A 17,737-nucleotide genomic window follows, 5' to 3' on the forward strand; every position below is an offset into this window, starting at 1 on the left:
TAGTAAAGAACTTCAAAATCATATCCAAGTATTCAAATATATGCAAACAGAACACACAATTAGATATTCTTCTTCCAAATACTGTTCTTTGGTGTTTCCCACATTATTACAAACAATAATAGTAATTATTTCCAAAATCTACTTAAAATGCTGTTAGGGGCTGGCCCAGAGCTACAGATAAGTTACTCCATAGCTGAGTCATGGAGTAACTTATCAACTCCATTGGGGGTCAAATGGAAGTATGGGCAGCTGAAAAGCCACTTCCCCAAAAATTAAGATCTGCCTCAAGCTTCTTGAGGTTCAGAGCCACAGCAACATTATTTCTGAAGTTGTTACATGAATGCAAGCAAGACATCTTCTGGTACTTTTCAAAGTACTTGTTAGTACTGATCACTATCAACTACTTTTCCTGTCTTGTGCCTCAGGATCCTCCCTCTCCTCTTCCCACAAAACTATTTAAGGAAACCATATTTTCAGACTGTGGCATAAACTATCACACACTATAAATCAAATCTTTATCACTGATTTAAAATTATAAGTAGGGACTTGTAGTACTAATTCAAATATTCCTCAAAATAAAAAGGTAAAAATTTTTTTTTAAGTTTTAAAACAAAGATGGTAAAAAATACATTTTAGAGATGACTTTTAAATGTTCGTAAGTGTCCATTGTTAGTTATATGCAATAAAATATTAGAATTCCAGTAGCCACATTTATTCTCTGGTAGTAAAAAATTATCAACTTACTGTATTTAATAGAATTAAGGAGGGTGGAGTAATGTGACTATAGAAATGTTACCACTAAACCCTTGAAAGAATTGCCTGTGCAGACTTAAGAGATGAATTATCCCCTATCTTATCTTTATGAAGGTTATAAAATTCATTTATTTATATCATATTATATTTACACACCAAAAAAAGATAAATTGTATTTTTAAAAAAATGCCCTGGATACTTCCATAGAGATATCCAAATAGAATTCTGCTTCCAATCCAAGTACCTAACAAGAAGGGGTCAATTGATTCAATCAATACACATAAGAAAGAGCACTCACCAGAATAGCTCGAAACACAGTAGAGCCAATCCCCTCTGCCACCTCATACTCTCCCTTCTCATTGGGACGTGTAAAGTTATGTTCTCTGCCAGATCCAAACATCCTATGGTAGCAAATAATTGAGAAATATATCACTAAGATATTCCTTCAAAAGGGAAAACTGTTTTCATGTACAAAAGTAAAAAGGAATTATAATTTAAGCATTAAATTATGTCATTAAATTAGTTCAAGAATGTTTATCAGGGCTTCCCTGGTGGCGCAGTGGTTGAGAATCTGCCTGCTAATGTAGGGGACACAGGTTCGAGCCCTGGTCTGGGAAGATCCCACATGCCACGGAGCAACTGGGTCCGTGAGCCACAACTACTGAGCCTGCGCGTCTGGAACCTGTGCTCCACAACAAGAGAGGCCGCGATAGTGAGAGGCCCGCACACCGCGATGAAGAGTGGCCCCTGCTTGCCGCAACTAGAGAAAGCCCTCGCAGAGAAACAAAGACCCAACACAGCCAAAAAATAAATAAATAATTAATTTAAAAAATTAAAAAAAAATAAATAAATAATCAGGTACTTATTTAAAAAACAAAAGGAAGGAAGGAAGGAGGGAGGGAGGGGGAGGGGAGGGGAAGGAGGGGAGGGAGGGGGAGGGAGGGAAAACTATGTTATCTGTGCCTTTTCCTTAAAACTACTGTCTTCAATGCAAAGTTATTCTATAAAGAAGCACATATAGTAATCTAAACTAGAAAAAAGTAAAATAAGGGTATGCAGATTAGGTTACTTTTCACAATCTTAACTATAAATGTAACAAATTTTGCACAAAATTCTTATACTTGCATTCCAGAACTGAAAAACAAGCAATCAAATGCTGGGGTAGGGAGGAATGACCCAGTTAAGAAGAGAATGAAAATTCTAAATAAATAAGTAACAAGCTCTTAATATTAACTTTTACAAAAAGAAAATACAAATGAATTTCTATTTTTTCAAGTCATGTTGTTGGTCCTTTAACAGTAACTATTTAGAAAAGAGGTAATTTGCAAAATAGGTCCTTCAAAATGAAAAGCTGAATGCATAATGCATAACTCCCAAGAAAATTTTAAAATTGTGATTAAAGGAATTTGAACCTCTGAATTCAATGATGCCACCATTCCTAAAGTAAATATGGCTGATCTAAGTTTTCTATTCAACAGTTTCCCAATTTAAATAGTTCCCTCTTTTGTTGTAACACAGAAACCTATAAAAAACCAAGCTTTTGGGCTTCCCTGGTGGCGCAGTGGTTAAGAATCCACCTGCCAAGGCAGGGGACACGGGTTCGAGCCCTGGGCCAGGAAGATCCCACATGGCACGGAGCAACGAAGCCCATGCGCCACAACTAATGAAGCCCGGGCGCCTAGAGTCCATGCTCCGCAAGAAGAGAAGCCACCGCATGAGAAGCCCGCACACCGCAACAAAGAGTAGCCCCTGCTCGCCGCAACCAGAGGAAAGCCTGCGTGCAGCAACAAAGACCCAATGCAGCCAAAATTAAATTTTAAAAAATTTTAAAAAACAAACAACAAAAAAAGTTTTATTTCAAAGTTTCCAAAAGAATGCCAACTGTTTTTTACAGTTCCCATGAATATTAATTTTCATCCTCAAAGATATGCTTTCGTCAACTGACATGAAAAGAAGCCTTCACTGATTTGGGAAAAAAAGAAGAAGAAGAGAGTCTTTCAGGAATCAAATGTCATGCAATTTTCTCAAAATACTTGAAATTTTTACAGAAGGGGAAAGCTATACTTTTCAGATCAATATGGATCACAAACACAAAAAAAATCTTTTGCATTTGTTTTGTTTTAAGAAAAATGTAGCCTATCAGCTGAAGAAAAATTTCAAATATCTACTTCTACCTTTTAACTGTGTTCCTTTACAGTTTAGGTAAAAATATAGAGTATTATCAGTGTTGAGTCATACTCCTAAGAGCTCCCATCAACAACCTTCCCTATGCTTCTAATAATACATAAAAGCCTATAGAGTTCAAGTATTTTTTTTTTCGTACAGATGTAAAGTCTAGTGCCAATGTTAAAAGGAAATATTTGTCTACTCAAAATGTAAACAGTGTCACATGCTGGCATTTATTCGGTATTCAGAGGTACTTACAAATCTCACACACACACACACACACACACACACACACACACACACACAGAGAGAGGTATGCCAAATAGTTACATATGCAAGAGGTATGCCAAATAGTTACATATGCAACCTAGCAAAAAACACAAGTTTGTTTTTTTTTTTTACCTCATGTAAACTTCCATTTCATTTATGTGTCTCCTTCGTTTTATATTAGAATGAATAGAAAAAAGGCACTAATTTTACAATTAAAAGGTGTCTGATCCGAGTTTTGAACACTTTGAAAAATCAAGTCTATATTCTTAGACAGAAGTTCCCATAACTAGTCCATATTGTCTATATCAGTTCTAGATTGTGGTTCCCATAACTACAAACTTTATATTAATCTATTACTCCAGACTAGTACAGATTAAGAGACAATTATCTCTCCTTCATTCTACTAACTACTTGTTAATATTATTTCTTTTTTAAGTATCTACATCAAATTGGTAACTCATGCTAACTTTTCAGCTAACGAAATGCTGATACCTGCTGTATTTGGAGGTTGAATTTGGGAGCCCCAAGTAAAGGAAGCATTATCACTGTTAAAGTCACCTTGTTAAATACAATCTATGCTTTCAACCTGTAGAGATCTTTTAGTGTCCTGTCTTCATTTAACTAATATATTTGCTATTTCTACTGGTATAGAAAAGATTATTTGAAATAAAAACAAGTTCAAGATCTGGCTCTACCACTTTCTAGCCGGATTAACTTCAGCAAATTATTTAACCTCCAAAGCTCAGCAGGAACACTGTATTCCACCAGAGAATTACTGTAAAACTTCAAATGAAAAAAAAAAAAAGGCAATGTTAAAGTGCTTTATAATTAACAATACAAAGAACAGCAATACAAACCTGCCCAACATTGTATTTGGCTGTGCAGTAAAAATGGATGGGTCTACAACAAATCTAGTGTTATCCACTATTAGTGTCACTCGTTCTGACGTTCTTACATTCCGAGCTCCTTCTTTTGCATTTTCATACACAAACACCATTTCCCCAGATGTCTTACAGCTGCCATCTGAACTCGACTGACTACTGTTTCTGCTGCTGTTCCCAGCACTGTTACTGGAACCACTTGGAGATGCTTTTTGAGGACGAGGACTGCTTGGACGAGAGGAGCTGTGATCTTTTTCACGTTCTGAAATATAGATGTTAAACAAAGTTATGCAAATTTTCTTTTTAAAAATTCGAGATTTATATATATCTTTTAAAAACTGCGATTTAGAAAAGCTGTTTTATATCACAGCATTTCTGCTTTTTTGATTTCAAATAACATTTTCACAGATCATATATGTTCATTTATTTTCTAGGAATGAAACCTAAAACATCAAATTGTTTTCTAAAAAAATTAATTTTGTAGACTTTTTAAAAAAGATGTATAGCTGACTAATGCTGACCCAGACTAAGATCAAAATTAAGGTAAATTTTATATTATTGCTCTACTTAAAAATATATAGAAACCCAAGGAGAGGAATATTTTCACAAGTCACATAAATAAGCACTGAAAGTTAGTAAAAGATTAATAACAATTTTAACTCTCCTAAACACTGAAAGTATTAACACTATTCTGAAAACACAAAGTACAAACTCTGGACTCTTACTATATTAATAAGGAAATCCCCAAACCAGCAATTTGTCTCACAAAAGGAAGGTCCCAAAGGAAGAAAAAAATTTCACTGCAATCATTAAGAAGTATATTTATGTTTTCAAATGACTTTTAATGTCTTAGCAAATTAAGTGGTTTTAATAGCTTATGATATACTGCTTTGTTCTCATTCTCATTTTTGAATAAAGCACTACTACAAGTTTTATAGGATCATATAATTAGCTATAATTTTAATAGGAAACATTGTTAAAATTCAGAAAATTTTCTTTAGTTGTTCCAATAGTCTACAAAGGGGACATTAAAACTAAGATTTTGTGATGTTTCATTTAGAGGTTAGATTACTAAACTTTAAAGGTGACCTAAAAATGTACCTCCATCTCACCAGTTTCATCAGCTTTTGCCAAATTCCTCCATGACTCAAGCGACTTAGAACACTCTGTACAGCTTTACTGGTTATATACTTAGGTCTGCTGTATCTCCAGAGATACCCTGACACCCCCTTTTATTGCCTATTTCCACAATGCTGGTAGCATCCCCAAAGTAAAATTTGCTAAAGTAATAAAATAATTTATCTCCTATTCTCCTTCCAGATACTAAACTTTGCATATAACAAACTGTCAACTCTTATTTATACTTCTGTTAGTTTTTAGCTTATCGGTATTAGTCTGACTTTTAAGACCTACTTAGATACTGAAAACGTCTCCACATAATCAGACCCTAATATAAATGATTTTGGTTTATACGAGGTAATCAGAAACTACCTCAAATAGTAAGTCAAAGTATTTAATTTGCCACTTCTGAGTGGAAAATAAAAATCAGCAAGCTCACATTGTTTATGTACCTCTACTTCAGACTACTGTTTTACAGTCACACAGTGTATTTACCTGGGGTAATAGCATTCATTTATAGTAATAAGTAGGAAGGAAGAAAAAGACCTGAGCTCAAGAAAAGAAAAAAAAAACCACTTCACACTTTCCTTTTCCTCTTCTATTTTTTTTATTAAATTTAAAATATTGTCAAAAATCAAGATGAATTACCTTATGATGGTTACTCTTTCACTTCCTAATTTTTTAATATGATTAACAAGGATTCTTATCAATAATTCACTACAAACTATTTTAAAATAAACCACTGCTATATATCTCACAAGATAAAAATCACCTGAAAAAAATTTTAAATCTACATATTACAGTTTTAAAGGCTGTTCAAATTATTTCTTTTATAAGACTGTCCCAGACTCTTAAAAGAAATTCACTTTTAAGTTTCATTTAATAAGTTGTTTTTTCACAGCAAGAACCAAGCTAAGCTAAAACAGAAGCAATGAACAGAAGTAAGAAGTTAATTTTACTCTTAAGTATTAGGCACAAATCATTGTTATTACTACATTAAAAAGGTAAATGCATTGGGAATTCCCTGGCGGTGCAGTGATTAGGACTCAACACTTTCAATGCCAGGATCAATCGGGAAACTAAGATGCCGCAAGTCTCGAGGCCAAAAAAAAAAGGTAAATGCATGCTTTTAAAAACCACTGGGAAGCTTAGCTGATCTTACATACCAACATGGTGTTGTCGTGTTGGAGAAGTAACATTTCTAATACAAGGAGTGAGCTGAGATTCTGTTCTTTCGTGAGATGAATCTCGTGATCGGTCACTTGACCTTCGTCTATCTCTTGATCTCTCATGTCCCCCACTAGCACCATGTAGACTCATTTTGGTGTGCTCGACAACTCCTTTAGCAACACGTGAGGGAGCACTGATAAATTAGAAAAGAAAATTAACCATAAAAGTAGAACATGAAATCACAAATGCTTTCCCAAAAAAACCCCAATTAACATAAAGCTACTAATATTTTGAAATGCAAGAATCAAATGTTACTTCATAATTCTGAAACCTAATTTACTTTAAACTTGCAGGTTTTAAAAATTCTGGAATACTATGTCTTTAAAGATCACATACTCCAAACTCAGTCTTTTTTTAAGGATGAGAAAGCCAAAGCCCAGAATGGTTAACTGACTCTTGAGTTAGTAACAGAAGAGGTAGTGGTAGGAGTAATAGCAGCAGCAGCAGCAGAGACCACCCAGATCTCTTAAATATTACTCAAGTGTTCTTTTGATTTCTTTGATTGTAAGGGGAAAAGGGAGGCAAAGAGCACCAGCTTCTGGAACTCTGAGGTATGGGCAAAGTAACTGGTCTCCCTGACAAATAAAATAAGTCTACATGCTAACTCCAACTCATTTTGATTTTGATTGAACCCTCTTCAAAAATTTTAAAAAGCATTTTTCTAAAAAGCTAACAGCACTATGTAAAGTTACAGAATTTAATATTTTGAAAACATCCTACATAAATTTGCCCATAAGAAGTGAATAACTGGGAATGATGATTAAAATATTCTAGTTGACAGCATTCATTCACACAATTATTTATTAAGTTACGTATGCTATGTGCACAATGCTGTGCTACATGCCAAGAAAGAAGCAGCTCCCTCAGGGAGCTTATGATTTAAGTGTAGCAGTTATATACATGGACATGCAGAAATGTAAACAATTCAAGAGCTATCCCAAATTTCAAATATAAAATGACTAAATGTATCTCAAATATATAACTAATAAATGATTGATAGATAATAAATGCTTTAAGTTCTCACATGAAGAAGACATCACTGTAAATCACCGGTGAATCAGGCACTAACAAACAGATAAGATTTTAATAATCAGAATACACTACAAGTAGGAAAACTGATAGGAACAAAAATGAGAGAGCCTGACCTAAGGCAGGTGGAAATTTACCACCTTAGCAAACAAAACACATGCTTCATAGTTTAAAAATATTAAAGTGCTTTTTAGAAACAGAAGAAACAGGAATAGAAAGAACTTCATGGCTTTAGAGTAATAAAGACTTAGAATCAATTGTCCTTTAAGACTTAATTGCTCAACATGTTGAATGTTACTTAACATTTTGGAACCTTCATTTCCTCATCTGTAAGCTGTAGATTCTTTTTACTTTCTATGTTTAATATGAGGATTAAATGAAGTGTAATAAGTAAGCTGACCAGCAATGTGCCTGGTACAATAGAATCACCCATTAAATGTTAGTTTATTTAGTTGTAACAGGTGAGGATATTAAAGTTCAAAATCACAAGATTTGCTCAGAGTCACAAAGAATTTAGTGGATACGCTATTAACACTGTAACCTAATCCTTTCAATTCATTCCAGTGCCCCCTCCACAATGTTACCCTGCTCTCCTTCACCAAAACCACACTAGTTAAAAACTTAATGTTGATGATTCAGTTTTAAATCCGAAAATGTTCCAGGATCATCTCCTCTGCTGATTTATTAGCTATAACACTTTGTTTTGTTATTTTAGTGGTTTCTTTCATTATGAAAATCGCTGTCATCTCACTATAACAGACTAAAAAGACAAAAGATAAGGCTGACTTTGTAACTACCCGAAGAGTGACTTCTATGGAAATAAAGGCAACCTATAAGCTTGTATCAGTCATTTGTCTCCCATAAACCTACAGACAGAAAAAAACAAACAAACAAAACCCTCTACTCCCACCTTCCTTCTAGTGAGAAAGATCAGAGTAGGATCACATCCTTGGAACATAATTTTTTTTTTCAAATAGAACAAATCAAAAGATCCTACTTTCAGGTTAAAAACCTTCAGCGTAGGAACAATGGAATTTCTGGCTCGTGTCCTAAAGTAGGAAAAAGAAAGGAATCCACAATAATAGAATAAGGATTATATATTAGAAAAAATAACTCCTTAAATTATTCTAGCTGCTAAGTTTTAAATGTGCTAATAGACACATTTTCTAAATATGAATCTAATTGATAATTTAACAGACAAGGTACAAACACAACTACAACTAAGGCAAATGCAGGATAAATGTTCAGTAAGGGCCAAGCAGACTGATTAATTGAAAAAGGATTTCAACTAGACATCTCTATAGCTGAAAGATTAAATGCTGCTAAGCATTCTGCTGAAATATTGGCTTCATTTCTAAACTGTTTAGATGTTAAATAAATGCAAAAGGTATCATAATACACTCCTGTCCTTTCTTTTCATTCTCAAATGGAACGTACTCTGAATCAGACCTTCAAAATCAGATGTCATGGAAGACTAATTATGTCCTACTCTATTTAGTTAAATAATTTTAGATCAGGAAAGCACTCTAAGGGCAAAAATAATATGTGCAAACAAAAATGAGGACAAGCAAGTTCACAGGGGATAACTCTGCTTCATGTTGCATCTAAGAGAGTTTGGGATACGTGAATTGAGAACAGGTAAGGAGATGAAGAGGTCATCAGCCCCAACATCTGCTTCTAGCCAAGACAGGGAAACAAGGACTGAATTTACCTTCTTGTCTGAAACAACCCAAAAACAAAATATATGAAACAATGACAGCACACAATACATTTGGAAAAGAAAGAGAGTGATCCCTGAAAGATGGAAAATAAATAAGGCCAGCAACTGCCCCAAATTACTACCTTAAGAAGAGTTTGCAGAATAAAACACAGGGAGGCAAAACCCAGGCAGAAGCTGATGGACTCTGAGTTAAGGATATGGAGCTGAGAGGCTGGGGACAACAGGTGGCTAGAGTTCTAAGGAAAGAGTACCAGAGAGTGGAGAGCAGCACAGAGAGAAAAACCTCAGAGATCTGCAGAGCCTAGTACCAATCAACGCACACGTGAGGAAACTTGACGAGGCTGGGGAAACAACCGACTCAAAGAATTAGAGGAAACAGTGCCCAGGACTCATATAGAGGCAGGAATAGGGCCTGTTTCCCACAGTCAGGATGGAAAACCTCACAAAAGGGCACTGAAGGGAGAATCTAAAGGGTCTTGACTCTGAAATGGGAAATAATTAGACCTAAACTGAGCACTTTTCTAGTCATATCTAACAAATGTTAACAGCAACACCTGAAAGAATCAAATTGTTTCCAAGTAAGTAAACTGAATCCTAAAACAAAGCTCAAGAAAATTTATAGGAATACAAAAATATCCAGCAACCAAACAAGGTAAATTCACAATGTATGGCATCCAGTTAAAAATTACGAGGTATGCAAAGAGAGAGCAAAACATAACCTATAAGGAAAAAACTCAACTAAAACCAACCCAGAACTGACACATATCTTAGAATTAGAAACAAAGGCATTAAAACAGCCATTATAACCATATTCCTCCAAAAAGTTATATACAGATATAGAATATTAAAAAGATGCAAATCAGACTTCCAGAGACAAAAATGATATCTGAGATGAAAAATATACTCAATGGAATTAATGGAAGATTACACATTATAGAAGAAAAGATTCATGAATTTGAAGACACAGCAGTAGGAAATATACAAAATGAATAAAATATTCATTATAGAAAAATAAATTGAGCATGAGTGAGCTATGGGTCAACTTTAAGTGCCCTAATACAGGTATAAATGGAGTCCATAAAGGAAGAAAGGTGAGGAAGAGAAAAATATTTGAAGAAATGTCTTGAAATGTAATTAAAACTACAAACCCACAGGTGCAACATGCACAACAAATCCCAAACACATTTTAATAAAAAATAAAACCCCAAACCTAAATGATAACCCCTGCCAACCTACACTTGTTACATCCAGTGAAAACATCTTTCAAAAATAAAAGGGAGGGACTTCCCTGGTGGCGTAGTGGTTAAGAATCTGCCTGCCAATGCAGGGGACACAGATTTGAGCCCTGGTCCGGGAAGATCCCACATGCCACGGAGCAACTAAGCCTGTGCGCCACAACTACTGAGCCTGCGCTCTAGAGCCCACGAGCCACAACTACTGAAGCCCACGTGCCACAATTACTGAAGCCCGCCCGCCTAGAGCCCGTGCTCTGCAACAAGAGAAGCCACCGCAATGAGAAGCCCATGCACCGCAACGAAGAGTAGCCCCCGCTCGCTGCAGCCAGAGAAAGCCTGCACGCAGCAACGAAGACCCAACACAGCCAAAAATAAATACATAAAATAAATAATTTTATTAAAAATAAATAAATAAATAAAAGGGAAATGCATTCTCAGACACACACAAAAAAGATGAATGTATTCATCATGAGCAAACTTGCACTATAAGAAAATTTAAAGGACACACTTTAGGCAGAAGAAAACAATAACACCAGTTGAAAATACAAATCTACACAAAGGAATTAAGAATATTGGAAATAGCACAAAGTTTGGAAGGAGAGAAACGGAAGTACATTATTATAAGGCTCTTATGACACATGAAATGATTTAATATCACTTGAAGGTAAATTGTGATAAACTAAAGATGTATATTATAAGCTCTAAAGCAACCACTAAAGTACAGAAACAAAGAATTATAGCTAATAAGCCAACATAGGGGATAAAATGAAATCATAAAAGATACAATTAATCCAAAAGAGGGCCAAAAGAAAGGGGAAGAGGATAGGGAAACAAGAACAAATGGGACAAACAGAAAATAAATAGCAAGATGATAGACTTAACCTTAAATATATCTATAATCACATTAAATGTACATGGTCTAAGGCATAAAAGGTAGAGATTATCCCACTGGATATAAAAACCAGACCCAACTATATGCTGCCTACAAGAAGCACACTTTAAATGTAAAGGTACAGGGCTTCCCTGGTGGCACAGTGGTTAAGAATCCACCTGCCAATGCAGGGGACACGGGTTCAAGCCCTGGTCCGGGAAGATCCCACATGCCGCGGAGCAACTAAGCCTGTGCACCACAACTACTGAGACTGCGCTCCAGAGCCCACAAGCCACAACTCCTGAAGCCTGGGCGCCTAGAGCCCGTGCTCTGCAACAAGAGAAGCCACTGCAATGAGAAGCCCATGCATCACAACGAAGAGTAGCCCCCACTCACCGCAACTAGAGAAAGCCCGCGCACAGCAACAAAGACCTAATGCAGCCAAAAATAAATAAATAAAATAAATAATAATAAAATTTAAAAAAAAATAAATATAAAGGTACAAAGAGGTTCAATATAAAAGGATAAGGAAAGACAAGCTATGCTAACACTAGTCAAAAGAAAGCGAGAGTGGTTATATTAATAGCAGACAAAGTACACCTCAATGCAAAGAATATTACCAAGCATTTCATAAAAATAAAGGGGTAAATTCATTATGAGCACTTAACAATCCCCGAAGTTCTTCTGCCTCATAACAGAGCTTCAAAATACATGAAGCAAAAACTTATCAAATTACAAGGAGAACTCCACAATTATTATCAGAGATTTCAACATCCCTCTCATAATAGTTAATAGAACAAGCAGACAGAAAATCAGTAAAGATGAATAAGATTTGACCAACACTATCAACTGGCTTAACCTAACTGACATTTATGGAACATTGCACCCAACAAGAGCAGAAAACTCATTCTTTTGGTATGCACACAGAACATTTATCAGGACAGACCATATTCTGTGCAATAAAACAAGTCTCAATACATTTAAAAGAATTCAATCATACAAAGTATTTTCTCTGGTTACAATGAAATTAAATTAAAATTCAATAACAGAATGATACCTGGAAAATTCCCAAATATTGGAAATTAGATAACATCTTTTTAAATAACCCAGAAAGCAAAAAAGAAATCAGAAAGGAAAAGAGAAAATTCTGAAGTGAAACAAGTCCAGTGTATCAAAATTTGTGGAATGGCATGATATTACAGCAGTAGTTAAGAAGCATATTATAGCTTTGAATGCCTATGATAGAAAAGAAGAAAGGTCAAAGAAAAAATCACCCCAGTTTCTGCCTTAAGAAACTAGACAAAGAGCAAATTAAACCTAAAGAAACTATAAAAAATTAATAAAGATCAGAGTGGAAATCAAAATAATAGAAAACAGAAAAAGAATAGGGAAAATCAATGAAAACAAAAGCTAGTTCTTTGAAAACATCATTAAAATTGATAAAATCTCCAGGCAGACTGGGGAAAAAATTGAGAAGATACAAATTACCAATATCAGACATGAGAGAGTAGACATCACTACAAAGTTTGCATGTATTAAAAGAGGGATAAAATATTATAAACAACTTTATGCAAATAAATTCATCAATTCAGAAGAAATGGACAAATTCTTAGAAAGGTATAACCTTCCAAGACTGAACCAGGAAGAAAAAGAAAATATGAACAGACCAATCACAGGAATGAAATTGAAACTGTGATTAAAAATCTTCCAACAAACAAAAGTCCAGGACCAGATGGCTTCACAGGTGAATTATATCAAACATTTAGAGAAGAGCTAACACCCATCCTTCTCAAACTCTTCCAAAAAATTGCAGAGGAAGGAACACTCCCAAACTCATTCTATGAGGCCACCATCACCCTGATACCAAAACCAGACAAAGATACTACAAAAAAAGAAAATTACAGACCAATATTACTGATGAATATAGATGCAAAAATCCTCAACAAAATACTAGCAAACAGAATGCAACAGCACATTAAAAGGATCATACACCATGATCAAGTGGGATTTATCCCAGGGATGTAAGGATTCTTCAATATACACAAATCAATCAATGTGATACACCATATTAACAAATGGAAGAATAAAAACCATATGATCATCTCAACAGATGCAGAAAAAGCTTTTCAGAAAATTCAACACCCATTTATGATAAAAACTCCAGAAAGTGGGCAAAGAGGGAACCTACCTCAACATAATAAAGGCCATATATGACAAACCCACAGCAAACATCATTCTCAATGGTGAAAAACTGAAAGCATTTCCTCTAAGATCAGGAACAAGACAAGGATGTCCACTCTCACCACTATTATTCAACATAGTTTTGGAAGTCCTAGCCACGGCAATCAGAGAAGAAAAAGAAATAAAAGGAATACAAATTGGAAAAGAAGAAGTAAAACTGTCACTGTTTGCAGATGACATGATACTATACATACAGAATCCTAAAGATGCCACCAGAAAACTACTGGAGCTAATCTATGAATTTGGTAAAGTTGCAGGATACAAAGTTAATGCACAGAAATCTCTTGCATTCCTATACACTAATGATGAAAAATCTGAAAGAGAAATTAAGGAAACACTCCCATTTACCATTGCAACAAAAAGAATAAAATATCTAGGAATAAAACTACCTAGGGAGACAAAAGACCTGTATGCAGAAAACTAAGACACTGATGAAAGAAATTAAAGATGATACCAACAGATGGAGACATATACCATGTTCTTGGATTGGAAAAATCAATATTGTGAAAATGACTATACTACCCAAAGCAATCTACAGATTCAATGCAATCCCTATCAAATTACCAATGGCATTTTTTACAGAACTAGAACAAAAAATCTTAAAATTAGTATGGAGACACAAAAGACCCCGAATAGCCAAAGCAGTTTTGAGGGGAAAAAACGGAGCTTGAGGAATCAGGCTCCCTGACTTCAGACTATACCACAAAGCTACAGTAATCAAGACACTATGGTACTGGCACAAAAACAGAAATATAGGTCAATGGAACAGGACAGAAAGCCCAGAGATAAAACCACGCACCTATGGTCAACTCATCTATGACAAAGGAGACAAGGATACACAATGGAGAAAAGACAGTCTCTTCAATAAGTGGTGCTGGGAAAACTGGACAGCTACATGTAAAAGAATGAAATTAGAACACTCCTTAACACCATACACAAAAATAAACTCAAAATTGATTAGAGACTTAAATTTAAGACTGGACACTATAAAACTCTTAGAGGAAAACATAGGAAGAACACTCTTTGACATAAATCACAGCAAGATCTTTTTTGACCCACCTCCTAGAGTAATGGAAATAAAAACAAAAATAAACAAATGGGACCTAATGAAACTTCAAAGCTTCTGCACAGCAAAGGAAACTACAAACAAGAAGAAAAGACAACCCTCAGAATGGGAGAAATATTCGCAAACAAATCAACGGACAAAGGATTAATCTCCAAAATATATAAATAGCTCATGCAGCTCAATATTAAAAAAACAAACAACCCAATCCAAAAATGGGCAGAAGACCTAAATAGGTATTTCTCCAAAGAAGACATAAAGATGGCCAAGAAGCACATGAAAAGTTGCTCAACAGCACTAATTATTAGAGAAATGCAAATCAAAACTACAATGAGGTATCACCTCACACCAGTTAGAATGGGCATCATCAGAAAATCTACAAATAACAAATGCTGGAGAGGGTGTGGAGAAAAGGGAACCCTCTTGCACTGTTGGTGGGAATGTAAATTGATACAGCCACTATGGACAACAGTATGGAGGTTCCTTAAAAAACTAAAAATAGAATTACCATATGACCCAGCAATCCCACCACTGGGCATATACCCAGAGAAAACCGTAATTCAAAAAGACACATGCATCCCAATGTTCACTGCAGCACTATTTACAACAGCCAGGTCATGGAAGCAACCTAAATGCCCATCAACAGATGAATGGATAAAGAAGATGTCGTACATATATACGATGGAATATTACTCGGCCATAAAAAGGAACAAAATTGGGTCCTTTGTAGAGACGTGGATGGATCTAGAGACTGTTATACAGAGTGAAGCAAGTCAGAAAGAGAAAAACAAATATCATATATTAATGCATATATGTGGAATCTAGAAAAATGGTACAGATGAACCGGTTTGCAGGGCAGAAATAGAGACACAGATGTAGAGAACAAATGTATGGACACCAAGGGGGGAAAGTGGTGGGGGGGTGGGTGGTGGGTGGTGGTGGTGGTGTGATGAATCGGGAGATTGGGACTGACATATATACACTAATATGTATAAAATGGATAACTGGGGCTTCCCTGGTGACGCAGTGGTTGAAAATCTGCCTGCCAGTGCAGGGGACACGGGTTTGAGCCCTGGTCTGGGAAGATTCCACATGCCGTGGAGCAACTGGGCCCGTGAGCCATGATTACTGAGCTTGTGCGTCTGGAGCCTGTGCTCCGCAACAAGAGAGGCTGCGATAGTGAGAGTCCTGCACACCGTGATGAAGAGTGGCCCCCGCTTGCCACAACTTGAGAAAGCCCTCACACAGAAATGAAGACCCAACACAGCCATAAATAAATAAATAAATAAATAAAAATTTAAAAAAATGGATAATAAGAGCCTGCTGTATAAAAAAAAAATACAATTCTACCAAAAAAAATCATGCTTTGAAGCATAAAGTATTGATAAATCAATAGGCAATAAGTCTCTCCAAAAGTTTTTAAATCTTACTAAAATAGTCACTCTCAGAAGCAAGTATCTATTTATATCAAACTTTAGAATATTAATTCTGCATGAATTTCCACATATGACTTTGCCACCTAATTTGTTTAAAAATTCTAAATACATGAACAGCTTCCAAAGGTAGACAGGTTCCTAAGAATTAAAGAGAAATTTTAGTGTCTCTATCATTTTGTTCAGTGAAACTACGGACTCCTATGGGGGTTGGGAGTAATAAAACTAAAGTAACATATATAGAATTTTTTAAATCCAACAATTATTGCAAAGTTTATAACAAAAACCATGCCACTCTCTGAATGGATAAACTGTGGTACATACATACAGTGGAATAGTACTCAGAAATTAAAAAAGAACAAACTACTGACATGTTCAACAATGTGATAGATCCCAAAGGCATTATGCTGAATGAAAAAACTTAAACCCCAAAGTTTACATCCTATCTGACTTCATCTATATATAATTCTCAAAATGGCAAAATTACAGTGATGGAGAACAAATCAGGGGTTGTCAGAGGTTAGGGATGGGGAATGGGTATACTCTAAAGGGGTAGCATGCAGGAGTTTCTCTGTGGTGATGCAAAAGTTCTGTATCCTGATTGTGGTGGTAGTTATGCAAATCTATATGTGATAAACTATCACAGAATAGATACCAGAAAAAGCTCATATAAAAACTGATGTCTATAGTCAGATATAGTACTGTACCAATGTCATTTTCCTAGTTTGATGCACTTATGTGAGATGTTATCATTGAGGGAAGCTGGGTGAAGAGTACCCAGGAACTCACTGTACAATTTTTTTAAAATTTCTTGTAAATCAAAAACTATTTCACAATAAGTTTAATAAACGTAACCAAAAAACGCAATAAACAATGTAGAGACAGGAAAAAAAAAAGCAAAACTGTAATCAATAAATTCAGTCCTATTTAAAAATGTATCCATAAAACAAGGACGGGAACTTTTTTTTTTTTTAATTAGAGAACGAAAAAGAGTTCTTAGAAATTCAAACACAAGAGCCGGAATTTTAAAAGGTTACTAGAAGGGTTGAAAGAAAAAACTGGGAATAAAAGAAAAAGAAGTGAAAAATGAGACTGAAAGGACGAGAAAATTAGAGGAAGGAGGTCACCATTCAAATATATACTGGTATGTTCCAGAGAGAACAGAGAAAACAGAGAGGAGTAAGTTATCAAAGAAATAATACATGAAAAATTTCCAGAAATAAATGATATTTACAAGCACTGCTGCTAACAGAAAATTGTTGTAACAAATACATAAAACTAAAATATCTACAAAGTAAGTAGTACTCACTTATATATGGCACCATTGTGTAGTATACACAGTGTACAACCTTATATCACTTTCCTGCTTTGAGGAATTATTTATCTTTAAACACTTCCAGCAACTAACATCATAACCTGGTACATCTTATTAATGTTTGTTGAATTTGGCTGAAGTTTCAGGATATAGATAACATCTAAGCATTTCCTGTGACAATTGTTTATTCCTTGTCAAATACTTCCATGTGTGTGTTTGTGTGTCTGTAGAGATATAGACATGAAGCTTTACAGTTTACAAGGTGTTTTAAACAATCAAGCTTCTAAACACACTTTTTTTTTTTTTTTTTTTTTTTTAAGGCTAGCGGCCTGGTGATGGGGGCTATTTAGTGTGTCTTTTTTTTTCTTTCCTTTTTAAAAAAATTATTTATTTATTTTGTATGCGCCAGGT

General features: G+C 35.1%; 1 protein-coding gene across 11 annotated transcripts in view; it reads right to left on the reverse strand.

Annotated features, from left to right (window-relative positions):
• BTBD10 (BTB domain containing 10) overlaps window positions 1-17,737 on the reverse strand; it is a 77,944-nt gene that overhangs the window by 17,270 nt on the left and 42,937 nt on the right. For 6 of the 11 annotated variants that reach the window (XM_082476037.1, XM_082476038.1, XM_082476035.1 and 3 more), the window contains 3 exons: window positions 6,356-6,552; window positions 4,047-4,332; window positions 1,052-1,154 (listed from right to left, as the gene is read on the reverse strand). In XM_082476037.1, coding sequence (XP_082332163.1) covers window positions 1,052-1,154; window positions 4,047-4,332; window positions 6,356-6,509 — 543 coding nt within the window. In that variant the 5' untranslated portion in view covers window positions 6,510-6,552. The remainder of the gene's footprint in view (window positions 1-1,051; window positions 1,155-4,046; window positions 4,333-6,355; window positions 6,553-17,737) is intronic. The other 5 variants (XM_082476040.1, XM_082476041.1, XM_082476043.1 and 2 more) reach the window with 2 other exon arrangements.

This window comes from Balaenoptera physalus (genome assembly GCF_965194825.1).
Source record: "Balaenoptera physalus genome assembly, chromosome: 10".
Taxonomy (NCBI): Eukaryota; Metazoa; Chordata; class Mammalia; order Artiodactyla; family Balaenopteridae; genus Balaenoptera; species Balaenoptera physalus.